Source organism: Acanthochromis polyacanthus, chromosome 14 (genome assembly GCF_021347895.1).
Source record: "Acanthochromis polyacanthus isolate Apoly-LR-REF ecotype Palm Island chromosome 14, KAUST_Apoly_ChrSc, whole genome shotgun sequence".
Classification (NCBI taxonomy): domain Eukaryota; kingdom Metazoa; phylum Chordata; class Actinopteri; family Pomacentridae; genus Acanthochromis; species Acanthochromis polyacanthus.
The window spans coordinates 22,624,975-22,650,565 of NC_067126.1; the positions used below are offsets into that span (position 1 = coordinate 22,624,975).

Genomic DNA, 25,591 nt, shown 5'->3' on the forward strand with positions numbered 1-25,591 from the left:
AGCAACCATCACTCCTGTGTTCTAATGGTACACTGTGTTAGCTAATCAGGTCAAAAGGCGAACTAATGATTAGAAAACTCTTGTGTTTTTATATTAGCACATGAATACAAGCGTGAGTTTTTATGAAAAACATGAAATTGTCTGAGTGACCCCAAACTTTTGACCGGCAGTGCATGATCACTACTGTGTTGGGCAAATCTTTACACCTTGGCTATGGTTCAGATTAGTTTAACCTCAGTTTAGGAAAAAAGCAACTCATCATCACTTGAATGCACCACCTAGTGTTGTGTGAACCTGCTGTGTGGCTACATGTTAAAATGCTATTGTTGATGCTCCAGCTGTGATTTTTACTGACACTCTGGAACTTCTGGCTCCAGCTGCTCCACCTTTGCAGTTTTTTTATAATCCCTGAAGTGACTACAAAGTGTTCATTCAGCCAAAAAAAGGACAGAGAAGTTGAATACAGAGCAGATGGCAGAAGACTTTGTGTGATGGATGTAGCTCAGTGTCCTAAAGAGAGCGTAAACAATCGCCATGTTGTCTAGCAATGCACAGTCTTGTGTGTGCTTGTATATGTGTGAGTTTGTTAGAGATCTGTCTCGTCTGCTTTACCCATTAGTTCCATTAATGTGGACAGTTCTTTCCCCCATTTATGCAGTTATTAGTGGTTAATATTGCTAATTAAAATCAGTGGGAACCTGTTGTGGTGTTTTGTTTTTCCTCTATTCTGGTAAATTCTAAGAATTATGAGTTGTATTAACAGGCTAGAGCCACAATGTGTTGTTTTGGACACTGGGCCTTTTTGAGTCTCACTCAGTTATCTAGCATGATGTTAACATTTCTATCACGTAACCACTACAGAGTACATATACCTTCATTTGTCTTTCAGCTGAGCCCATTTTAGCATTAGTAATTACACCTAAATTTAAAAGCAGCACAACTTCGATTGAGTATAATTCTCAAGTACTCTTTCCATCCACCTGATGCATCTCTTAAGTGGACAAACTGTTGCTTCATATGGCTGAAATCAAAGCTGTGCTTTCAGAATTATCACTTAATACCACGTACACATTGGGTTGTACTCGAATATTTTCATTTTCCAGTGAAAGCACAACATGGAAAATGAAATAAGCAAACGGTGCCAAGTAGTTCTTTGTTCTCTCTTTTTGTAGTCTCATCAGAGAAAGGCCAGTCTGAGCTGGCTGTTCTGTTAGCAGCATGTCTGAACCAGCAAAGGCCACAGCATTTACTACAGCTGAGATATTGTCCTCTTTGAGTGAACATTAAATGCGACCAGACCGTCAGCCAGAAAAATTATAAAAGATGTCAGTGTGGCAAAAATGATGTCTGGGTCGCGCTTAGGAAGAAAACTAGGGCACAATAATGCAGACAGAGAAAGCAGATGATTTCATTATTAAATACTGTAATTCTACTTATATTTCTATGAGTTCTGAGCAAGGGCGTAACTTTGGGTCTTCCATTGGGGGGGTTAAACTCTGTGCCTGTTTATTGGTATTTACTGAATCGTTTACTTTTGTAAAAGGAGTCGTGGTAATTTGGCATGTCTGTATTAGAAATACATTGGTGATTTACTTGAAGTTGTTGCAGCTGTGTACTTATGTATTTATGCAACAATGACCAATTAATTCCTATTGTGTTTAAGTACTAGCTAGCAAGACCGTAGCAGCTTCCACTTAATTGATTTTGGGTTTATGTCAACTATCTATGAAAAGAAAAATCAAGAACTTTAAAGATTAATCAACTGCATCACTGTATTGACACAACTAAAGTACAAACAGAAAATGCCTTATGCACAATTCATGGCAACACATGGCAATACATCACACAATACAGGGTGGCATACTGGAGTGCAGCTTGCACCTCTATTCTGGTGTGGAGCATGTATAGAGAAAGCTAACACAGTACAAGGGCTAAGGTATGTTACCTGGTCATTTGTGCCTCCTGTGCTGCCTTTCCCTGTGCTCTCTCTCCCTCTCTTTGGTCACCTGATGATCCTCCATCACCTGGACTTCCTCTGTCACCTCCTCCTCCTCCTCCTCCTCCTCCTCCTCTCTCTTGCTCAACTGTTGCACCTCCTCTGTCACCTCCTCTCTCTCTCTCCTCATCTGCAACTGTGCTTCTCCCTCTCTGGTCACCTGCCTCTCTTTCATAGCCTATTCGACAATCATATTCTTGAACCTGGTATAAAAAAATGCTTTGTTAATGTTAAAATGGTATCAGCCCGGTTAAAAATGAACAGTAAGGTCAAAGAACAATTTGAGGAAATAAATACATTCAGGTATTTCCCAAATTTTGTCAAGATTCACGAGATGAAGTACTTCTCTTCCCCTCCTCTGTCACTGTCACCGGCTGCACGCTCCGCAGCCACCCTGCTGCAGCAGAGCGTCTGTTGTCACCATGGTTACCGCTTCAGGCCGACGCAGACATTCCTGTTCCTTCAGGATTTAGAAATGCCTGGAAAAATGTAGCTTCTGTGTATGCTATTGCGTTGTTTGATCAGTAAAATAGCTTCACTACTGAAAAGATATTTGATGTGGAAAACAGCGACGTTACGACCTGCCCGGTTCCCCCGAGAAATGTAGTTTAACTACGCCACCATCCATCACTGTGTATTGGAGCAAAGTCAGCAAACAGCCCTTTAAGTTACAATTCAGTGAAAACTGACATTGGTCCTACACAGTACATCCCCGACACTCTCCGGCTGTACCTCACAGGACAAGCTCAAACCAACTCCAGTCACAAATAATCAGCTAACTTAACAAGACAGGTAGGCTATTTTACCTCTTTTTGGTCAAGATATTTCCTTTTTTTTAAGTTGTTGGTGTCGACCAACAATGAAGAATTGTTGTTTGTCCTTTTTGCGCTCTTTTCATTTCTTCACGGCTCTGCTGTCTCCATCCATGCCAAATATACAGGGTCAGGGAAAAGTGAACGTTACGTAGAGGAGGCGCCACAGGTTGGGTGATACCAAGTATTCGGTGGGGGTGTGGGGGGTTACATTAAGATGTTTAAACTTGCTACTGTTTTGTTGGCAAATGATATTAATAATAAAAATCAACAAGATAATTAATGCTTTTAGTACATTGGAAAAATGTGATTATATTGCGGGGGTTACGTTAGCTGAACGTGATTTTTGCGGGGGTCATGACCCCCATATCCCCGGTGCAAATTACGCCCTTGGTTCTGAGTGTAAAACAAGAGAGTGAACTATGCCTTAGCTGCTGTATGCTTGTAGCCAGGCCTCATCTACATAATTCATAATAGTTTGTGCAGAGCTGCCATGTAAAACTTCATGCTGCTCCCTCATGGCTAAGTGTCACTGAATTTGAAACTCTACAGCTGACATCATATATTGCTTATCTGTTCTTAATTCTGTCTTTGTCTCTTTTCCCAGTGCTCTGGACATTATAAGATTCCTCTTTCTCCTCCTTCCTTCCTTTTCTCCTGCTAATCTGCAAGAGTTGACTTTAATTTTTTTTGGTTTTTTTAGCTGTTCAGATTACCTCTGTAATCTGTTCATACAGGGATGGCAGGCTTCCGATTACATGCCTGTGAAACAGCTGGTTAATATTTTAGAGGTTACAGTTGACTGGAACTGACTGGTGCTGTAAATGTGAACACAGGAACAGATAAATATGGATGATCCCATTTGGTCACTCTGGAGTAGCTCCTCCGATTAACAGGAAGCATCCATCTGGGAGATCATGACAGATTTTTCCATGCTGCATATTATTGTGCCAGCATTACTGGCAAACATGACTAATATTTTTTCAATGCCAGATAGGAGACAGGAAATTTACTTATGATGGCATCAGCTGTAATTACTAGGTAATGTTGTTATCTGAAGATACCCATCAGGTTGGACGCACATCATCTCCTTCATCAAAGTCTACGCTTTAATTATGCTTTGTGGTAGTGTTGTCAAAATAGTAGAAGCATAAAAATTGTTTATACAACCTGATCTCAGTCTGGTGCAATCAGAGGAGAAACACTGAAAGAACTAAATGCTTCCAAAGTACTTAATACTGCATTTAAACTGTATGGTTGGACAGAACTAAAAGTAAAAGAAGGATCTTCAGCACTGTTTGTCACTAAGTATTGTATACATTGATTAGATTTAAAACCACTGACAGGGGTATTAAATGACATTGAGGATCTTGTTGCCATGGCACCTGTCAAGAGATGGGATATATGAGGCAGCAAGTGAACAATCAGTTCATGAAGTTGTGATGGAAATAGTAAAATGAGAAGTGTAAGGATCCAAGAGACTTTGGTAAGGGCCAAACTGTGATGGTTGGACAGCACGGTCACAGCAAGTCTTCTGGAGTGTTCCTGCTTTGCACTGGTACCTGTCAAACATGATGCAAGGAAGGACAACCAGTGAACCGGGACTGGACTATGGGTGCCCAAGGCTCACTGATGCGTGTTGGCAGCAAAGGCGGGCCAGTGTGGTCCGATGTCACAGAAAAGCGACTGTAGCACAAACTTCTGAAAACCTTGAGGCTGCTCAAACAGATGTCACAACATTCAGTTCATCACAGCATGCTGGACATAAATCTTCTGTCAACTCGTGCAGATGCAGCCTTCACTGTCGAAATTTGCATCTTATCACCCACGTAGATTTTGCCATGAACTCTGTATACAATTGCTCCATGTTCTGTCTGAATACATCCAACTCAAGTTCAAGTAATGCCATGACTCACTATTGCGAAGACTAGATGCAAGTCATCTTTGCTTTTCTGAGTCAAATTCTAAAGTCTTCACCTTAGTCTTGACCCACCACCAACACTGCAGATGGTGACTGAATTGATCACAAAGGAAACTGCACAGAACTGCAATCTTCTTAAACAGACTGTGGGAGACTATGTCAAATTTCTGTGTGGTAAATATTAAACTCTTAGTCAAACAACTTAAACTTGGCAACAGCATCAAAACTTTCAGCCCATCTTGAACTGAGTCCAACACAAAGTATAGGACTAAGTGAGCCTGATGATGAAGCTGGAGCAAGCAGGGAGCCTTCAATTTTCATATACATTTTTAACTTGTACCACAAAACAGATTTTCTTTCCGTTACAACACCACAGAACATTACAAATGTCTACGGCCTAAGTAGCTCACACTTCGATGGCTCTCAGTCAAAAGTATAGTAAAGTTTTTCTATAATGTTCTGCTCTTGGTCCTTATCTTGGCCCTGTATGTCTGTGTATATCAAAATAGCATATTTTTGATGTTTTCCCATGAAAATAATACCATCATGCCTTGAAATGTCTTGGATGTAACTCTATAGTGTTGTATCTTCTTGAATGTACAGGTCTATGAAGTCCTCTCCATTCACCTCTCTGGAGTTGGCTGCAGCTTGAGCACACCAGCTCAGCTTCTGTCCAAATACTATAAACCCAGTTTGTCTTTACAGGATCAAGTTGTTACACTGGGGGTAATTCAGACATACATTTTCAAACCAGAAATTGATTCTGAGGGACAATAATAGCATGGAAAGCCCTGTTGTACAAGTTAACATGATTTGTTGCTTAAGTTTGTTACATGCAAAACCCTGAAACTGTGTTTTTGAGACTCATCAGTACACTGCAGTTTCAAGATGGAAGCACTCAGGCATGGTGCTGACTGCTTATTTTGCTCATGAGATTATAAACCAAAAAACACCTTGTGGGGCTGTTAACAAGATAAAGAAAAGGATGACATCAGAGATTGTCTTTAAGAAGAGCTAAAAAGTAGAGCTACAGTTGACGCCCTTCCACCCCAAAGGAAAAGTAAGTAGAACCAATGGAATAATGTTGCTTTTTTTTGACGAGGTCACATGTATGTGGAAATGTCCAAAAGCTGTATCAACCCAATTTGCAAATGGAAATCTAATTAATACCAAAACCTTTCCAACAAGGAATGCAAAGGTCTGCAATCAATTGTCATTCCTTAAATAAACATTACAGATCTGGAAATAGATATACATTGGGTAACCTTAAAGTACGGCGGCCCGCGGGCGGGCCGTTTTTTTATCGGTAAACGCTTTTTTTTTAAATAGAAGGACACTGCAAACACGATTATACAAACACTATACACACATAGAAAGCTGAGATTCTCATGAATCCGCCGGTATAAACCACTTTCAGATGTGATTACCACAGCGGGTAATATAAACACATTTATCCAACAAACAACAAGTCAAGTAAACGTGCACAGCTCACCTGTCGACGCAGTTTGGACGCTCGTTTCTGGTCATAAAAGAAGATAATCCACAAAAACCGGCCAGAACCCAAGCTTAGCCATCCAGAGGAAACAATCCAGTATAATACTTTGGCCAAAACATGTCTCGAAATAGGTAAAAAAAATCCAGAAAACGATCGGCTCCGTGCGCGTGCACGCGGCGCGTGGTGGCGCTGTGCGTTTCATATTCACTGCATCTTTCTATTATAACTTTATCATACACGGTCCTATTTTCTTTGTTCGCGATTCAAAATGGATACTGGAGGCTTCTCGACCGCTTCAAACCGGACTTCAACCAATCAGGTGACTCGTTTCCGCCTACTTCGGCGATTTAGCCAACCATGGCCGAGTCTGACAGATATCGATTACATCACTTGATTGACTTGTTTCTCAGCAAATCACGCCGGAGGAAACGTTAGATTGACAGGCCTGGTAGCCAATGAGCTTGCTGAATGGCTTGCCTATAAATCCCGCCTCTGCCAGCGGCTTTATATGATATTTCATTCGTGAGCTCCGGGGTCCACCTGCTGTTTCTCTGTATTCCTCTCAATCTGTGTGTGTGATCGACACTGAAGCCTATCTGAAGTGATTTTTTGAGTTCTTTGAGTTTTTGGAATGAAAATGAAGTGGAAAATGAAGTGAAAAGGAATTTATACCATTCTGTAGAGAGTGTGCACAGTGTATAAAGAGTGTATCCAACATTGACAGGGGCGGAGCATATCAGTACAAATACATGTGTGAAACACTCATTTCTTGTAGTATTGCTCTGAAATTTTGACCTGAACTATGTAAGACCCCAGGCTTTTGCAATATTGTGTTTTCAAGCTGTTGCAGTGCTGCCACACTGATTTTCAGGTGTTTTATTAGGGAAAAAATGTAGGCGAGAAAAAAATTCATCCTAATTCAGTGTGTTCCAACATACATAACTCTGTGCCAGTAGCACCTAGAGTAATTCTGACTGCACTGGGTGAAAATTCAGGTTGTCAGCTTTCAAATGAGACCCCAACCATGCATGTACTCCAAACAGTTCAAGAACAGCATTCAATTTACTTTCTGTACATCTTCAGTAGAAATTTCGGGCGGAAATTGACCAAACCTTAAAGTTTCAGTGGTCTCACTTATTCACAGCAGAACACATTTTGACAAGTACTGTCACCTCTAGCATATACAGGAAACCCCAACATTCAGTGTGTCAGTAAGGTGTTGGGCTCTCACATACTAATAAAACAGCTTAAATGTGCCTTAGCATTAATTGTCCAATTCTCTGGAACTACACTGGATGAATGAACAAAACATCTTTCAAAACATATTTCCTCATTTGATGTTTCTATAATGGTTAGGGAGAGCGCAGTTTAGCACAATAGTTCAGATTCTCAGATCAGTGTTCTGAGTGGCTGCAAGGCCATAACATATGATTCACATCATTTCTATACTCAAACCATTCAGTGAGTGCATCTTGAAGGAAACCACTCCTATCAGGGAAGAAATGTTGCATCTAAAGATAAAGGGCTCAGAACAGTTTTATATTAATTTGCAATGGCTCTTCCCTCTAAGTGAACCTAAACGTGACCCCCTATAGCTTAACAGAACCACTGAATCTCCTTTCTCTGTAGGGGTCAAACATTTATGCCTTTCCATTAATTTGTTAAAGGAAAAGACATGACTTGCACATTGGCTTTCTGTTTAAATGTAGAAAGTCAATGTGCAAGTTATGCGTTTTCCTTTGGATGTACATAAATGTTCCATATATAGCTGCTTTGGCTTGATGAGATGTTTACCATGTAATGTGTGTTTCCACTTAACCGTTCAATTGTGCGCTCATGAATATATTTATGTGGTTGCAGCATGTAGCAGTTTATGAGTGTGTTAGGATGCTGGCGCATGAATGTGGGAACTGAATACGTTTGAAAAGTGCAGTAGTTTAAGATTTTTTATGATGGAGTTAAATTTTTATAGGAACAACTTACACAAGTTTCCTGAGGGTCCTAATGTTTATGGGGAAGAGGAATCCAGTGATACCGTATGCAGCAGAGGCTTAAGTCCAAGTGGGATCCCACATGGTTAATAATACATAAACTTATATTGTACAATAATGCATTTGAGTAAAAGTGTCCAACATTTGGAATATGCTCATATTGTTTCAGGTAACATGCAGCTGTCTTATACAGTAAGAAATGGATTGGAATATAAGCATTTATCTATTTTTTTTTAAACTGGTTTCAACAAAATAGTGGGTTTTTAGTTAAAATTTTACAAAGAAGGGACTTTGAAGGATATTTTCATTAGAATGCTGAATTAAGTGGATGCTGATAGCACAGCTCAGTGATCAGCTCCAAAGCTGCAGGATTGGATTTTCTATGTACCATAGTTACATAAAATGAATTTAAGCCACTTGGCCATTATGGGTGTTTCTTTAAATACAGCAGCATGTGTAGATACACAAACGCAGCCTCCCTTGTTGACACTTTACATCAACTAAGCATTGAGTGTCTTGCTCAAGAGCACTGCTATAAAAGGGAAAGCATGTCTTCACAATTCACTCCGTGTTTCACGAGTGTGCTCTTCCTCATTTGTGTTTTTGTATGCATGTGTGTTTGTGAGACAGAAACCGTCTCTCAGTCTCAGAATGGGTGTCAAGAATGACAACCAACACACACAAACGCACACCATTTACACACACAATGATACACATGCACATTCACACACGCCTCATTAACTAGCAGTGCCTGAATGCTCATTATCTGCTGAGGCGTAACAGTGAAAACTGGGTTACTGCTTTGCAAGTGCTCACACCTATGCAGCACACAAGTATAAACAAATAGACACACAAAAACCATAAACACATGTACACCAGTCATGACTGGCTATAACACTGACTAATGTGGGGAGAAAAGGAGACGTTTCATTCTTTTTTTTTCATATAGTGAACCACTGTTTATGTTTAAAGTCATATCGGTCCACTTCTATATTCGGAACACTACTCATAAATAAAATGCTTATCTCTTTAGTCTATCTCTCTGTATGTTCCCCAAAGCACAAAATTCTAGCAAAGAGAAACAATTATTATGTAGGCCGACTCCATGTCTTGCCTGTGTATGTCTTCCCAAAAGACTTGTTCCGGGCACAAACGGGAACATGGACTTGAGCGTCTCCACAGTCTAGCCTACATTTCAGGGAAATAAAATGGTAATCTGTATTTAAGTATGGCATGTTTACCTTTATTTCCATCCACTATCTGGAATGTACACATTAAATTCCGTCTTCAATTTTCTCTCCGTCTGATCTTATTTTCCATAACTTTGTTTGTATGTCATAAACAGTAATACTGTCATACTTTCATATCAGAAAATGTATTGTATAATTGTTCTTCTGGGAAAAAAACTGGATGATGTTATTAAAATGTGTGGACTTGGAATGATTAATTGTCCCCGATTACCTGACGTGACCTAATTTAAAAATTAAAATGAAATGAAGAGTGCATGTGATATGAATAAGAGGTCCCGATGATATACGAGACAGATAAGCTGCTAAGTCAGGTGATCACTATGGAGCCGTGGGCCATTTGTCCAGATTTACCAGCAACAAGTGTGGCGATTAAACCTGTCTAACATCATCAAAAGAGATGTGTTGTATTGTTGAAACTACTGCTCAGATCTGTCATGGCTGAAACAGAGGAAAAAATCTGGATGGTTTACTGTTTGATCCAGAGCATGACTGAGCCAAATGAGCCACTCTGACACCCAAATATAGTCAACATTCATTTTTGACACCGCACAAACTTCATAGTGGTATGAGGGTATTTTTGCTTCTTGATACACTTATGAGTTTAATTCTGTGGTATGACTGGCAAATTAACTGCAATTGCACATTCTAATTCATATTGCAATGTACAAAACCATTTGCTTTCATTTGGTCCAATTTGGGATTTTCTGCTCTGCCTCGCTCAATTTGATACGAAATCCCCTCCAGTAAATTGGCAAGTTACGCATCACAAGCGACAGAGAGAGGAATTATCAAGAAAAAAATAAAAAAAACGCTGATGGAAGGCAATTCATTGGAGCTCCAGAGTGTAATTCAAACCGTAAAATACATTTTCCATTTGAAACCTTTCCCCAATATCCTCTGGGCTGATTCTAAATGTGACCTTAGAGAGAGGATTTCCACTGATAAATAGGCTGTGAAAATCGAATCCGTAGTGGTAACAGTAGCACCGCACGGCACACTGGATCAAGGGAATCTGGAGCCGCTGTCATAACCAGAGCGGAGGAATTAAAGGGCACTAGTTCAAATTCCTGACCTCAAACGATCTGTGTGCAGACTGAATGCCACCAGAAATCCTGATGCTAAAATACCATATGCGTTATTAAAACCTGCTTCTGTTACATAGGTAGAAGACTGGCTGGGTTTGAGTTTTTCTGTAAACCTTTGCACATGCAGTCACACCCTTTCTCTTAAGCAGGTTTATACACATATACAGCACAGTATATAGGCCTCATTTTACAGATGACTGCGGGAGTGACAACGTTAGATTAGATGTACTTAAATTTAACTAACACCTAAAGAATGCCAACTCAATACCTACTAATTTTATCAAAGTGCTGCTGATCTAGATCACTTCTAGATCAGCAGATCAAATGCACTTATAGGGTTGGACATTAAGAACCAGTTCCAATAACCAAAGTTTTTACTAAAGAGAGATCATTTGGACATGCTAGTTTAAATTTTTCACTCATACAAGGTTTTGAATAAAATCATCTACTGTATATCTACGAGGACCTGGCTATCTGATTGTGCAATTAGCCGTACTAGTCGAATCCAAGTGTGTCCTCCTGTCTCCTGATGCATTTGTTTTAAAAATTCATGAGTCTGGTTCACTCTCAGTCAACCTGCTCAGCTCTTGTTACTAGACTAGCAGGTCTGATTTTCCAGAAACAGTCACCTTAATTTGGCAAATGCTGCAGAACATTTAACAAAGATGGCATTGGGCTCCGCTACTATTAAAGTAAAGTGGCCGAAAGAGCCATGAAAATATTCAAGAATCCCTAAAGAGACTACACTCGAAATAATTACTCCACCAAGGAGAGTTGGTTTGTCTGTCTGTTGTAACAATTCTCAAAAACGGACAGATTAGATTTTGGCAGTGATCCCGCTTATAGTCTGGATCCACAGATTTGTTAAAGATTTTTGTATCATTGCGCGATAGCGTCACTGTAACTTTGACTGCAAGTGAACACTATGTCAGTTGCCTGCTGGCGGTCCTACTACAAATTTTTTAAAGATTTCATTGGAAATCATACGACGACTGAGCAGCCTTGACGGAGTACTGCGTTTCTGCTGACAACATTTATCTGTGGTAAGCAGCATTTTACACAAGTCATCTTTGAAAAGAAACAGAAGGATGCTGTAATAAGATGACATGAGCAAGAACTCTTTGTATCTCTTCCATGACAGCAAACACAACACACAGACGTTCAAAGACTATTCTGCTTATGGAGGCTCATTACTGTTAAATAGAGTAACTTAACTGCCTGAAAGCAACATTGCAGCAGCATGATGGTTCTACTGTCACACCAGGAGAGACTTTTCTATGACAGACAGAGATGGGCAATGGAGAAGAAAATACTAAAATACTATACTAGTGATACCACACTGTAAAAGTCTTGCATTTAAAGTATTACTGAAAGTGAGAGTTTGCAAATGTCTCTAGTGAATGGTATACTACAATAGATTAGTATTACTTATGTATTTATCTAGGGCTGCATGGTGGGGATCAGTGGTTAGCACTGTCGCCTCACAGCCAGAAGATCCCAGTTCGCCTCTCGGCTTGTATTCTTTCTCTGTGGAGTTTGCCTGTGCATGCGTGGGTTTTCTCCTTGTACTCCGGCTTCCTCTCACAGTCCAAAAACATGCTGAGGTTAATTGATGATTCAAAATTGTCTGTAGGTGTGAATGTGTGATTGTTTGTCTCCATGTGTAGCCCTGTGATAGACTGGTGACCTGTCCAGGGTGTCCCCTGCCTTCACTCTAAGTCAGCTGGGATAGACTCCAGCCCCCTACAACCCTACAGAGAATGAAGCGGTGTATAGATAATGGATGGATATATTTATCTAAAAGCTTGTTCATACCAGTGTAGTAAGCCTAACCACCTGACCCTGACAGAATCAAGAGTTAATAATTTACCTTACTGGCTCACAGTGACAATGCTGACATGCTGATGTGAAGCAAATAATAATAATTATTAAGCAAATAATATCTACCGTGTTCACTATATTATTAAAGCATGTTAACACGATGTACAGCTGAGGCTGACGGAAAGGCATCACCCAAGATGATATTATTCAGATGGATGATACATTCAGACATGCACTACCAGTCAAACGTTGGGAAACACCTTCTCATTCAGTGCTTTCTATTTATTTGTATTATTTTCTACACTGTAGATCAATATTGAACACTTTGTTTACAACATAATTCCATATGTATTCTTTGACTGTTTTAATTTATTCAGCATAGATCTATAACACATAAAATAATAATCAAGGAATGAGAAGATGTGTCCAAACTTTTAAATAGCAGTATACGATGAGTGTGTCTGAATAAAATTGCAACCAAATGGTATGTGAATCTCATGATGGCCCTACAGAAAAAGTCAGGGCAGTAGGATTAATCCTCTGGGGATCATGAATGTCCAACACTATTCATGGCAATCCATCCAGTAGCTGTGGAGATATTTCATTTTGGAGCAAAGTGGTAGATTGACTATCAGACTGACATTTCCATCCATTCGACCATGCCACTAGCATGGCTAAAAATATCACAGCAGTAAGAAGTGCATGTTTGGTATAGCATAAGATTTTATTCGAGCTTCTTCTGGCCTGTACTGTAGCCACAAACTGTTGCAGCTGATAAGAAGAAGATCAGAAGCACAACGCCATGCCTCTAAGAGACAGCTCCATGCCTCAACCACTCCTCCTTCAAGTCTACTATAAATATAATGTGCTATTATTTGGATAGACATTAGGAGAAATTCCTTTCTGCCTTATTGTTGGCTTTACATGACTGCATGTCTAAAACTCTTGATGTTGTGGATTTAGATCCTGCATGGAGCTGCTCTGACATGTCATTATGTGGAGCAGAAATGCCACAAGGAAAAAAAAAAAAAAAAAAAAAAAAAAAAAAGCTTGGTGCACTGTGAACCACAGCGACAGGCTCACTATGGCATGGTTATGCAAGGTTAAATGTAATATATGAGAGCAGTGGCCCAGATAAATGGCCTGTAAAATCAGCTCCATGTTTCTCCCTGAGAGACCTGATGTCTTGAAATTTTGAGGAGGAACAGGAGTTACGTTTCTGATTCTATTTTTATAATAGAAAAATGTGATGAAAGACACACACATACACTGCTACTGCTGTGCTGTATTAATGGTACAGTCACACACGTCTGAACTGAGCAGCCAGAGACACAAAAATAAGGCTTTTAGAAGACACTCAGTCACAGGCAGTAGGTGATTTATTATTTTTTTTAACAGAGTCAGATGGCCCAGTGGGAGCATCCCCTGCTTCTACACACATTTATGATCTTAGAATAGTAATTATACCTATGATTTAATAGAATTCTTGTTCTTGTAGGCTTGTTCTTTTACCGTATGTGGACATTAAGCACTGAAATAAAGCTTGTTTTTCAGATTTGATGGTATAAACTTGACCCTAAAAAGATGCAACCATGCTCAGCTGTGTGGTCAGACATTATTTTTGCTCTAATCTCAGATAAACATTTACAGTAAAATCCACATTTCTGATAGTCATGTCTCCACTACAGTATTGGTGTGCATTTTCAACAGAACAGGTTCTTCTGAGCGATCATATGAAAAAAGTACTGTAGGAACACTGCAGGCAGCAGTGTGTCTCTGTGATCCTCTTTCTCGCCCACAACTGCACGTCTTGTCACTTTGATCATGAAGCTGACACTTCACTACGCTCTTCATAGTATAGATTTGAGCATCTGTAGTATATAGATTAGAGCTGGCAGAAGGGTGGGACAGAGAGAAAAAGGAGCAATTACAAATCAGTCAGCTACTTAAGCACCAAGGACAGCAGCATGGATGTATCAATACACATCACAATAAGGCTGCTGATATTTCTGAGCCAAGGTCAGGGCCATAGATTGAAACTCGCACAACCCCAGTCAGATAAAGGATCAATGGGTCAAGAAGAGTACAATAACAGTTTACTAAACAACCCCTCTGCCCTTGTGGATTATTTCAGTCAGTATATAACAAAACTTAAAACTTAACTTGTTCTTTCCGAGCGCTTATAAATAAATACTCCTGAGAGCTGACTACACAAGAAAACATCTGACTACTGTCAATACTTGTACTATACTGAGAAAAATTGACTTGAAATGATAGCTCAAGAGAGTTCTATTTAGATCTGGAGTGACATTTGACTCTAAATGAATGCTAATGTTGCTCCATGTCAGTTGTGTAAATGGGTCACTATTTGGATGAGTCGTCAAACATGCTGCACTGCTTCTTTTACAGCCCTGCCTCCCAAAAATTACATTCCTATTCAGCTAAACAACATTTTCAATGACATTCTGAGTCAAACGTGTTTTCTGAGTATGTTTGTTGGTATCACAAATATGTTTCATATCAGCATATTGTCACCATTTACCTCCTTTCTGAAGCCAACCAATGATATTAAACACAGTGGGAGTCATCTTGGAGAATGAAGGAGAATCTACAAACATGCAGAGAAAGGGTCATATTTTAACCAAAATCTAACCATGCAGTTTTGGTTCCTAAACCTAACCAAGCAGAGAATGAAAAAACTTAACACTGATCTCACTCAGGACACAAACCCAGGTCTCCAGGGTGAAAGTCCAGTTGCTTACTTATGCCTCCATCCTCCCCCCTGCCCCTGTATGCAGATTTTATGTCTCTTTCCAACTGGAAGCATTTCCTCTGACTCACACAAAAAGTTTCTTTCAGAACAAAATCATGTTCCTTCCAGCTGTATACAGATGTCATTTTCGGGAGACGGCACTGGCTTTAATCACGGCAGCATTCTGCACCCAATTAAGTGTTTCAGTTGCTTCACCTTATTTTCAGCTTAAAACTTCAAATTTTAAAAACGAGGGAATAATCACGAAGAGAAATGTCTGCACTCAACATTAAAAAAAAAAAATTGGTCACTGAACGTCAGCCGATGTTATGCGGAATCATTCACTGTCAGCATCCCTCATTGGAGCGTGATAACTGACAGTAATTAAGCTAAAATCATTCCAAACACACACATGCAACATGGGTGGTCTGTTCATTAAGAAAGCACTCGTGAAAAGACACATGGTGGTCCTCCAGCATAACCAGTGATCTAAAACTAATTGAGAGGAGCAAATCATCGCCTCTGTTAGCCCCGGTGATGCCAGACACTCAGCACCTCTGAAATGAATCTCCTAAAACTGTAAGCACACAAAAAACTGCTTGTGCTGCTCATAAATTTCATCTGGGCATTTAGCTCACTAATCCTCTCAAATGAGTATGAAATCAGTTCTAAAGAGAAAAGTTCAAACTGTCTTCTCCACCGGTAGGCGCCTATTGATTGTAATGCAGTAACTGTGCTACAGGGGGTTTGTAAAGCGGAATATTGAAAGCAGCGCATGAGCAGATCTGTGGTCATTATTTGAATTTCCTTCAGTGGGTCTTACTTGCTTGAAAACACCTCAGTTAAGCAGGAGCCGTGTTATTGTTTTGTCAATTGTCTGACATCTTGTCTGAGCAGAGGAAGTGTAGAAGGGAAGTTATCTGATATTACACACGAATATTAGATAATATGAAAAACAGCTCCATCAAACGGAGGCATGGCTACTTTAATCTCCGTCTTCTCTTCCTTTTATCCTTCATTCACCATCTATCTAATTAGCCAAAGTCCGGTGGGCGGGTCTGTTTACACAGGATGCACGCAAACAAGCACGGACACGCACACCGTACATACACGGACACAGCTGTATATCAGCGCTATTAAAACTTTCAGTATCCAGCCCCTCCTACCTCATTTATCTCTCTCTGTCTTGTTAGAGCAACTCCAGCTCACATTGTCCCACGTCTCTCTCTCTACTGATTTATAAAGCTTCTTCAAAACATCCCCTCGAGTCCTTCACACCAGAAATACACACTCTGTCCACACAGGCAGCAAGAGCCTAGTACTTTTACAAAATCTATGCCATGTTCTCCCGGTGGTTGAGAGCTTAAGTGGAGACTAGAGCAAAAAAATTAACATTTCTGTCTCTGGTGGCAACATCACAGGCTCCTGAAAATGTATCTGTAGCAGCTGTGGGTCAGCTACTGCACCCCCACCCTGCTCTCTTCACATTGTTGCTTTTAAAAAAAAGATCCGTGCCTTCTGGGGTTGTAGGATGTGAGCCAACCAACTACAGCATCACACTGGGAAAGTAACAGTTCCATGGTGATGCAAGTAACATGTATCTGCTCAAGAAAAATGCAGCATTTCATCATCAGTAAGCCTGTATTCAATCTGCCGTCTCCTGCTCATGCTGATAAAAACCTCCAGTGGAAATACACAAGGACAGATTGGGCTTCTCTTCTGCAGCAATTTCTTGTCATAGGTATGCTGGAAATTTTGTTGGTTGCTCTAAACTTTCCTCCCATCTTGATCTACCCAGACAGGATGGATGGCTGAATCCAATGTACACTAAAAATTGCATTTGTAACAAGAGGTCATCTGAACTCAAAGTGATTGTCATCGTTTGTGGCACATTTGTATATCTCTCAGTCAGAGCAAGCAGTTGTTTTCAATGAAAGAGTCAGCAAAACCTACTGTACACTAGCTATTTAGCACCAACAAACACAGTCAAAGCTGGAAACCAGCTGGTGAAATAGTGTGAGACATTTAGCATCCCAGACCAGTGTTATTATATTCCCTTGTGGACGTGCATGCAGAAACCATGACCGATGCAGTTGACATAAATTTTATTTCCCCAAGCACACAATGTCTACACGGACCCCTCCATAGATGTGCATGGAATACGTAGATTCCAACCCACTGTGCATGTACAGAACATAAGCCGCCATTATACTCTCTTGTGGATGCACACAGACAGCTGTGGATACCATGGACACAAGGTTTTTGCCATTATTCTGCTTTTCTAGTCCACTGGACACTCACATGCTCATGCATGCACAATAAGTCGTGTCCACACATGAACACGAGATTAGACGACTAGATTTAACTGATGCTGACCCTAGCAGACACAAAAACTATACAACACTGGCTATAGTATTTCCAGCAGAATCCAAGCAGACTAAAAGTAGCATAATACCAACAACTCCACGAGGGAGTAAAATCAAGGGTACTGTGGTCAGTTATTAGAGCTAAAAGGAGACTGAAAGTTGTTCTAACATTTGCTGCCTGGCTACTAACTGACAACCAACATCCATCCATTCATTCATTATCTACACACCACCTAATCCTCAGTGTCGCGAGGGGGGCTCGATTTAGGTGGTGAAAGCAGGGGGCTCCCTGGACAGGTCACCAATCTATCACAGGGCTACATACAGACAAACAATCACACTCACATCTACAATTTTGAGTTACCAATTTACCTGAGCGCGTTTTTGGACTGTGGGAGGAAGCTGGAGTACCCAGAGAAAACCCACGCATGCACAGCGAGAACATACAACCTCCATGCTGAAAGATCCCAGGCCGAAACTGGGACATAAACAAGTGACCTTCTAACTGCAAGGCTAGAGTGCTGACCACCAATCCACCATGCAGGCCATCAATCAACATGTCCCCCATGCAAAACTTACTACTCTGCCAGGGAACGTGGCAGAGTTATGTGACAATTGTGTTGGTTTGTGTGTCTGTTAGCAACATTAATCAAAAACAGACTAAAAGATTTGGATGAAATTTCCAGGAACGGTCAGAAATGACATAAGGACCAACTGATCAGATTTTTGCAGCATATATTCTGGATCTACAGATTTGTTAAAGATTTCTGTATCATTGTGAGATAGCAGCACGGCGTCACTGGAACTATGACAACAAGTGAACACTACGTCAGCTGCCTGCTTACAATCATATTGGTGCAGTCCTACTTCAAATTGACCACTGCACACAATTTTTTTTAAAGATTTCATCCATTGGCAATCATACAACTGAGCAGCCTTGGCAAAGTACTGCACTTTGAGTGCTTTTCTTGTTTTTATTGTGCTCACAGATAAATAGAAAAATGAGCCACAGTTTTCCCCATGGCATAATTTATCATCTATTGCCCCTAGACTGTTCTGAAAACGGCAACCTCAAATTAAAATTTAAAAAATAAAATTGAAATGCCTTACGATAATCAGCACACACAGATAATGCATCCAAACTAACACCCAGATGAGCACAGTCCACACGGACTAAACAAACATTGCCACCCAAACATTGTTTATTTTAATGTCTCCGTTCATTTTGCTGCCATTAATTGATGTTGGTTTAAGCTGAATTGTAGCTTCAGCAGCCTGGAATTAAGAAGACCTCTTCAGATTTTGCAGCCTTTTTAGGCTTCAACTTCTTTCAGTCATGTTTCCCTGGACAGTTCGTGTTGTGCAGCCCTGGCATTCACATGTAGGCTTGTTGCTTGGACACAACAACAGCAATAAACTTCCAAATAACTGCATGGGTAAAGACATCCTCTTGATTTGGCTCACTCACACTGCTGTCTTACGTAGCTTCAGCTGGAGATCACTTCGTGGCCTGCAGGAGAAACGACTATGATGGCTAATAAGAAAAAAAACATACATACAAGGACTACCAACCAGGGACTCCTGGACAAGTACACACAACAAAATACTAATTTAATTCTTCTCAAAATGTTATTCAGTGTGCAAATAATGTCTTCTGAAAAATATATATTATCATTTAAAAAAGGTTATTTTGCATATTGAGAAGAACAAAAATAGATGCTTCTCTTTCATGCAAATGGCAGCTTTTATCCCAAGTACAATCCTTATTAGCACTTAGAAGCTGTTTTTACCACTGAATCCTGTAATTTTCAGTCATTTCAAATAAATATTCCTTGTTATATTTGCATTTCCCTGAAACATTGCATCATGAAATTATGCATTGCTTTCTGACTTGTTTCATATTATTTAGGTGCAGTAGAGCTGTCAACAGACTTCACAAAGACGTTTGTGTCTGTCTTCTAAAAATTGAAGATTTTTAAAAAAGCACTCACTAAAACTGTAATATAAAATAATAATTATACAAGGCTGTTAGGGATGACTAACAAAGTCATGGAAAACTTTATCGATAGAAAGCATCAATGAGATATAAAAAAAAGTGTAGCACTGGGGGCTAAAGGTTCCCCAGTCAGAAGGAGGAGGGTTAAGACGGAGTAGAAAGTATCTAAAACTACTGTTTGTTCAACTGCGTTTCTAAAAGCCTGCTTGATCCTGATTTAAAACCAACTGAACAAATTTAATTAAAATGGTCTTTTCTTTCAAGACTTTTTTTTTTTTTTTTTTACTCTGGCAGAGATATACTAAAGCCTTGCCCCAGACATATTAAACAGCCCCCCTGCTCTGACTGCGTAGGGGTCTAACATACATTGTCCCACAATTTAATCTGAGCCCCATAGTTGAGCTGCTGTATACTGAGTTAATCATTTTGATTGCTTACAGAATATTCAGTCATTCTGTTCAAACTGTTGGAATTGCCAGATGTCTTGCCCCCCCCCCCCGAGTCACTGAGCATTTCCCTTTTGTCATTTCACCACTGTCTACTGAGGGACCCGTGTGTGTGTGTGTGTGTGTGTGTGTGTGTGTGTGTGTGTGTGTGTGTGTGTGTGTGTGTGTGTGTACTTGTTTCTGCTATACCGGTGGGGACTTTGACCTGACTATTTGCTATAAAGGTGGGGACTTGTCTTACGGTGGGGATCTAAAATGAGGTCCCCACGGGTGGCAACACCGTTTTCTTGGTCATATTGTTGTTAATAAAAAATGTAAAAGTGCAAAAACGTTTGTTTAGGGTTAGGCATTGATTTGGTGATGGTTAAGGTTAGGGTTAGGGTAAGGGTTAGGAGTTAGATATGAATGGGAGTCAATGGTAAGTCCCCACCGGTATAGAAAAACAAACATGTGTGTGTGTGTGTGTGTGTGTGTGTGTGTGTGTGTGTGTGTGTGTGTGTGTGTGTGTGTGTGTGTGTGTGTGTGTGTGTGTGTGAGTGAAATATTTCAAATGAACTCAAATTGAATCCTGAGCTGTCACATGAAAGACGATCATGTCAGAGAAAGAGGATTAAAGGGTCTCTATGTGCCATTCCCTTCATATGCATTGGAAAGAGTGACACAGTCCTTTCCTCTTATCAAAAAACGACCATAAAAAGTTAAAAACTGATCCTGTCATGGGATGAAAGATTCTGATGACTGGTGTGCCGTACCAATGCACTGTATTAATTTCAATTATGCTAGAGATCCTTTTAAAAGCAAAGAGGACCGACACAGTGAATAAGAAAAAAAAAATATCCAGGACAACCAATTGAATGGGAATTATTATTTGGGATCTTAAGTGGAAAGATGCTTTGGAAAAAGTGACTTTTTAGAACAAAACTTTAGAGACTGTTACTTTAGTTGGGAAAATTGTGAAATGGCAATAAGGCAACCTGGTGTTACTGTGATGACTCATAACTTTCTCTCTGTAAATATAGAGCACCTACATGCAGCCTTTGTTACAGGAAACAAAGGGCAAAGAGCAGAGGAAGCTCGCACGAACACCTTTTCTAGGAGATCCACAGTGTGTATGTTCTACAGTTTAGTGTGTTTTCAGTATTTCAGCTGTGCAAATGTGACTTCTGCTTTGTCTTTTACATAAATGCTGAAAGGTCTACCTTCAAAACAACCAAAGCGAGGACAGTCCGTACATTTTTGTTGCTCTCCACGATGCTAAATGCTTAGTTTGGGGTTTGCAGATGAGGCTCACATTACAGTTCAGCTCGGGGTAAAGCATTTAGCGGTTAGCATTACTGTTACGGGCTGAAAAATGAGGCCAAGTCAACTGAATTTGTTCATAGGTATAAAATTACAAGTGCTGCAGTGTGTGTGTAATGTGTGCGCTTAGCAGAAAATGAGAGCGAACAAACAGCAATGTGTTCACTGACTGTTGTGCATGCTGATCTGAATCGTGATGCATTCAATTACTGATTAATGTGCTGAAGTGCATTTGAGTGATGTGACCGCTTAGATTAGAGGGGGGAAAAAAATCTAAGATCTACACAGTTAGTGACTCTAAACTGAACAAAGTGATTCAAATCAGCAGTGTACTACTGATTTCCATTTCCACTAGAGATTAGTTTAAATTAAAAAAAAGAAAAAGATGCAATTCAATCCTTATGTGAAATCATTTTAAAGATGGTAAAGATGCCTTGCTAATGCATTTTATTTTACTGTCACTTTTCAGTCGTGCAAAACTGCACCACATTAGGGGACGGGATGAGTCCAACCTATTACTGCCGTGCAGTAGTGCCTTTGTATTCGTTTTATGATTGTTTGTGTAGCTTATCGTGTGTAATGTCATGTGTACAACACAGTCCAATACTGTGAGCGAGTTCCTGTTGAGGCTGTCTGCAAATATACACAGTCATATCTATATTTAAACAGCATCACTCTCTAACAACCAGGTTTCCACTCAGCCCACGGGTGTGGCCGATCGTATCAGAAATAAACACTTTTGAATTCTGATGTGGTTGGACAGTGTCTTATAAACAAGTTCTGATGGGCCATTTCCTGCCACTTTGCAGTCATGTGGTAAGGCTCTCTGCAGGTCACTGGACAGATTAACCACAAACTAGCCTTCAAGAATTGACAGTTCCTAAAAATTTTGATCCAGAAAGCTAACTCTAACCATCAAATGTAACACTGTGGAGTTGAGGAATACATTTGGGACTATGTTTTTGTTTTGTTTTGTTTGGGGGGTTGCATGTTTTTATTCTGTTTGTATTCTTAAACCTTAACCAAAAGGGATCAGGAATGAGGTAGATGGCAATGAACCAAAAAACATATCTCACATCAGTCTATCATGAAGCAAAGACATTGACCTATTAAAACACACTAATACCATGCAGACCATCGATGCATACCACAAGATTAGCTCACAGAACACTAATTGCTATTTAAATTGCAATCAGAAGTTTGGAAGCCTCCAATATGAGCTGCTTCACCAAGCAACAGGTATACAATCTTAAAGAGATGCATATATTCATTTTTAATTATTTGTTGTTTTTTGGTCTTTTGGGATTTATTTAGACTGAAAGATCTTCATAAAATAGCCCTGTCTCTACTTTGATGTGCCCATTTAACCCCTCTTGCATTAAGCTTCTCCTCATCTGCAGCTAATATATTTGATGACTGGAAAGTCATCTCATGCAGACCTGATGATTCAATTAAAAAGTTGCAAAAAGTTCAAACAAATTACAGCCACTTCAATGGGAGAATTTCTCGCGGGGCCGCCATCAATCACAATACAGTACATTGATAGAAATCCAACCTTAAGGGAAGCTGTCTTTTAAGCAGATCGGAATCTTTGCGTTTTCTGTTTTGTTGCAAACAGTTTTCTCAGTAGAGCTATAAAAATATACTCCATAAGAGAAGAGGAGAAAGCAACCTGCTGTGTGAGCTCATTCTCACTTTGCTCGGTCAGCATGTGGTAGAATACAAACATATAATCACTGTAATAAAAGTGTCACCTGTGATGTAGTGAGTTGGTGTAGTGTGCTATTTTGTACACTGTAGAGAATAATAAAGTCTCTTAACAATTCTTTACTGTTCATAACAACAAAACTAAAAGCAACTACAACTTTAATAAAGTGTAATGACCTATACAAAGATGGTGCCCCATGCAAAGTCACTCATCCATGTGTTCTCAACCATTTATACACTTTGTGATATGGAATATTCCTGTCTAAAAGCTACAGCAGACTTTTTCTTTTGTTCTGAATATTATTACATGGATTGTAATAGATTTAAAGAAAAAAGAAAGTTAAGTTACAACCAGCTGCAGAAAAAAACACCACTTCCCAGCTACATTGCTATGCACTAGTTTAAAAAAATGATTATAGTGTTTACACACCACACAGGCTGGTAGCTGCTTCTGCTAATGCTGTAATAAATTTTATATCATAGTCTGTCATAATAAACCCACATGTTGGCTCATTATTGTAATAATAAACTGGGCTAAGTGTTTTATGGGCTGCACAAGGAGTACAGATGTTAAATCATTTTAGAAACACATACACAATACTGGCACTGAAAATTTAACAGAATTTTTAAAAAGAAAAGAAAGAAAAAAGAACAAGCAACTTCTCATGCCTGTTAGAATAAAACTATGATGGAGATGCTCCTGAGTGGCTGAACTCTGTTTGCTAAGCTCAAGTGCATCATTTCACATTTGTTTACTCTGATTTAAGTCTACATTTTTTTTATACCCTAGTATCTTCGTTACACACATTAATGCAGCCACAGTGTCTGTGAGACTTACCTATGATGAACCACAGGAGCGTCTGTTTGTGCGCAGCTGAGCCGGTCAGAGGAGCCATCCTGTCGCTCTCCAAACGATCCGCTCACTGAACTTTTGGGAGGGAAGTGAAGGGACCAAGAGCTCAGACAGTCATGGGTAACATCATAAGTGACTGCTGGTTAATAAATCCATGTAACGCGGCCGTTCGGATAGTCAAGCCTCTACTGCTTCACCTTGCGTAAACTGCTCGGGGGAGAGCCAAGACTCGTCCTTGTTCCCTGCTGCACTTCCACTCCCCCGAGTCCTCCTGTCACCGGTCGCATGTCGCCCACACGTGAAACATATTGAGTCGTAAAGTAGGTGGCTGTCTGTTTTGGAGGAATCCGGAAGGCGCAACGTGAAGAAGTGTTGGAAAAGTGTGCTCTGCGCGCAACGGGATGCACCAGCCTGGGACCGCTGGAGCTGACTGTGGAAATGGTGTGAGGGTTCACTGCCTCTCCCGAGGACACGGCTGAGGGTGAGCGGCAGGGACCCAGGATAGACCCAAACATATTAGAGAGCAGGGAGGGCGATCTGGATGAGGGAGGAGGCGCTGGTCTCGCTATGGTACTTTTCCATTGGTTGATCTGGCACATTAGAGCGCCCAAAGCGGTCTGTGACGAGAAAAAAAAAGAAAACTTTGACTAAATGATACATAAAACAAAATAAATATGCAGGAGACATTAATATATAGTGCGAACGAAATTACTGAAAACTGCCATGACACAAAGTAAAGTTAACTAAAAGTCAGTAATATAGAAAAACTGCTGATGATCATTCTTGTATTTTAATTTATATTTTTAGAGCTGCTACAGGTGATAAGTTACTGCCTCCAGTATACAGAAATCATATAATACCTCATAAGAATGATAAATAGTTTGATTATTCATAATACTGAGTGGTGCCGTCCACCTGTAGTAGTAGTAGGACAGGTGCTGTGTCTTGAGCTGTGGTTCAGGGTTGTCCAACAGCGCCATCTAGCATTTATGTCAAGCTTTACAGAGAAACGCTCAATACCAGAGCTGTTACCATTTCTTTGGTATTGTTGTATTTCTTTAAATTTCTCGGATAACTTTATGCATGATGAAGAAAAATGGACTTCACTTAATTCATGCTGTTTAAAAACATGGCAGTTAAAGTGTTTTCTTTTTTTTATCTACTAAAACTGTAGAGATATTCAGAGTATTCATATTTCGACATGGCTCCTGGGCAGCACACGGAGGCTGTGGTGTAAAGAAAACAAATTATTAAGCCAAGATGAGATGAACTTTATCAACAAGAGGAAATTAAATGCTACAGCAGCTAGACACACAGTAGGTGAGGGATGAAAGAAACAGGAAGAATTACAAACAGTACGATAAGGTTAAAAATAAAGATAGAATTTAAGGATCATAAAGAGAATGTACAAAGGCATGATGAATTACATTAAGATAAGTACAGCTATGACCTGGTTACATACAGATAAGTTCAAATATGGGATGGTGAAAAGAATAAAACAGAATAATTCACTTCAATATATACACTTCAAAAGTTTGTTTTCTATGACAGCTCACACTTTTATTCATGTGCCAACATAACAGCACAAAGGTTTTCTAATCATCAATTAACCTTTCAACACCATTAGTTAACACAATGTAGCATTAGCACACAGGAGTGATGATTGCTAGAAATGTTCCTCTGTACTCCTATGTAGATATTCCATTAAAAATCAGCTGTTTCCAGCTAGAATAGTCATTTATCACATTAACAATGTCTAGACTGTATATCTGAATAATTTAATGTTGTCTTCTTTGAAAAA

General features: G+C 39.8%; 1 protein-coding gene across 1 annotated transcript in view; it reads right to left on the reverse strand.

Moving 5' to 3' along the window:
• The window catches only part of ramp1 (receptor activity modifying protein 1), an 88,672-nt gene extending 64,314 nt beyond the window's left edge, over positions 1 to 24,358 (reverse strand). The window contains exon 1 of the mRNA XM_051958633.1: positions 23,776 to 24,358. Coding sequence (XP_051814593.1) covers positions 23,776 to 23,833 — 58 coding nt within the window. The 5' untranslated portion in view covers positions 23,834 to 24,358. The remainder of the gene's footprint in view (positions 1 to 23,775) is intronic.
• Between the last annotated feature and the right edge of the window lie 1,233 nt (positions 24,359 to 25,591).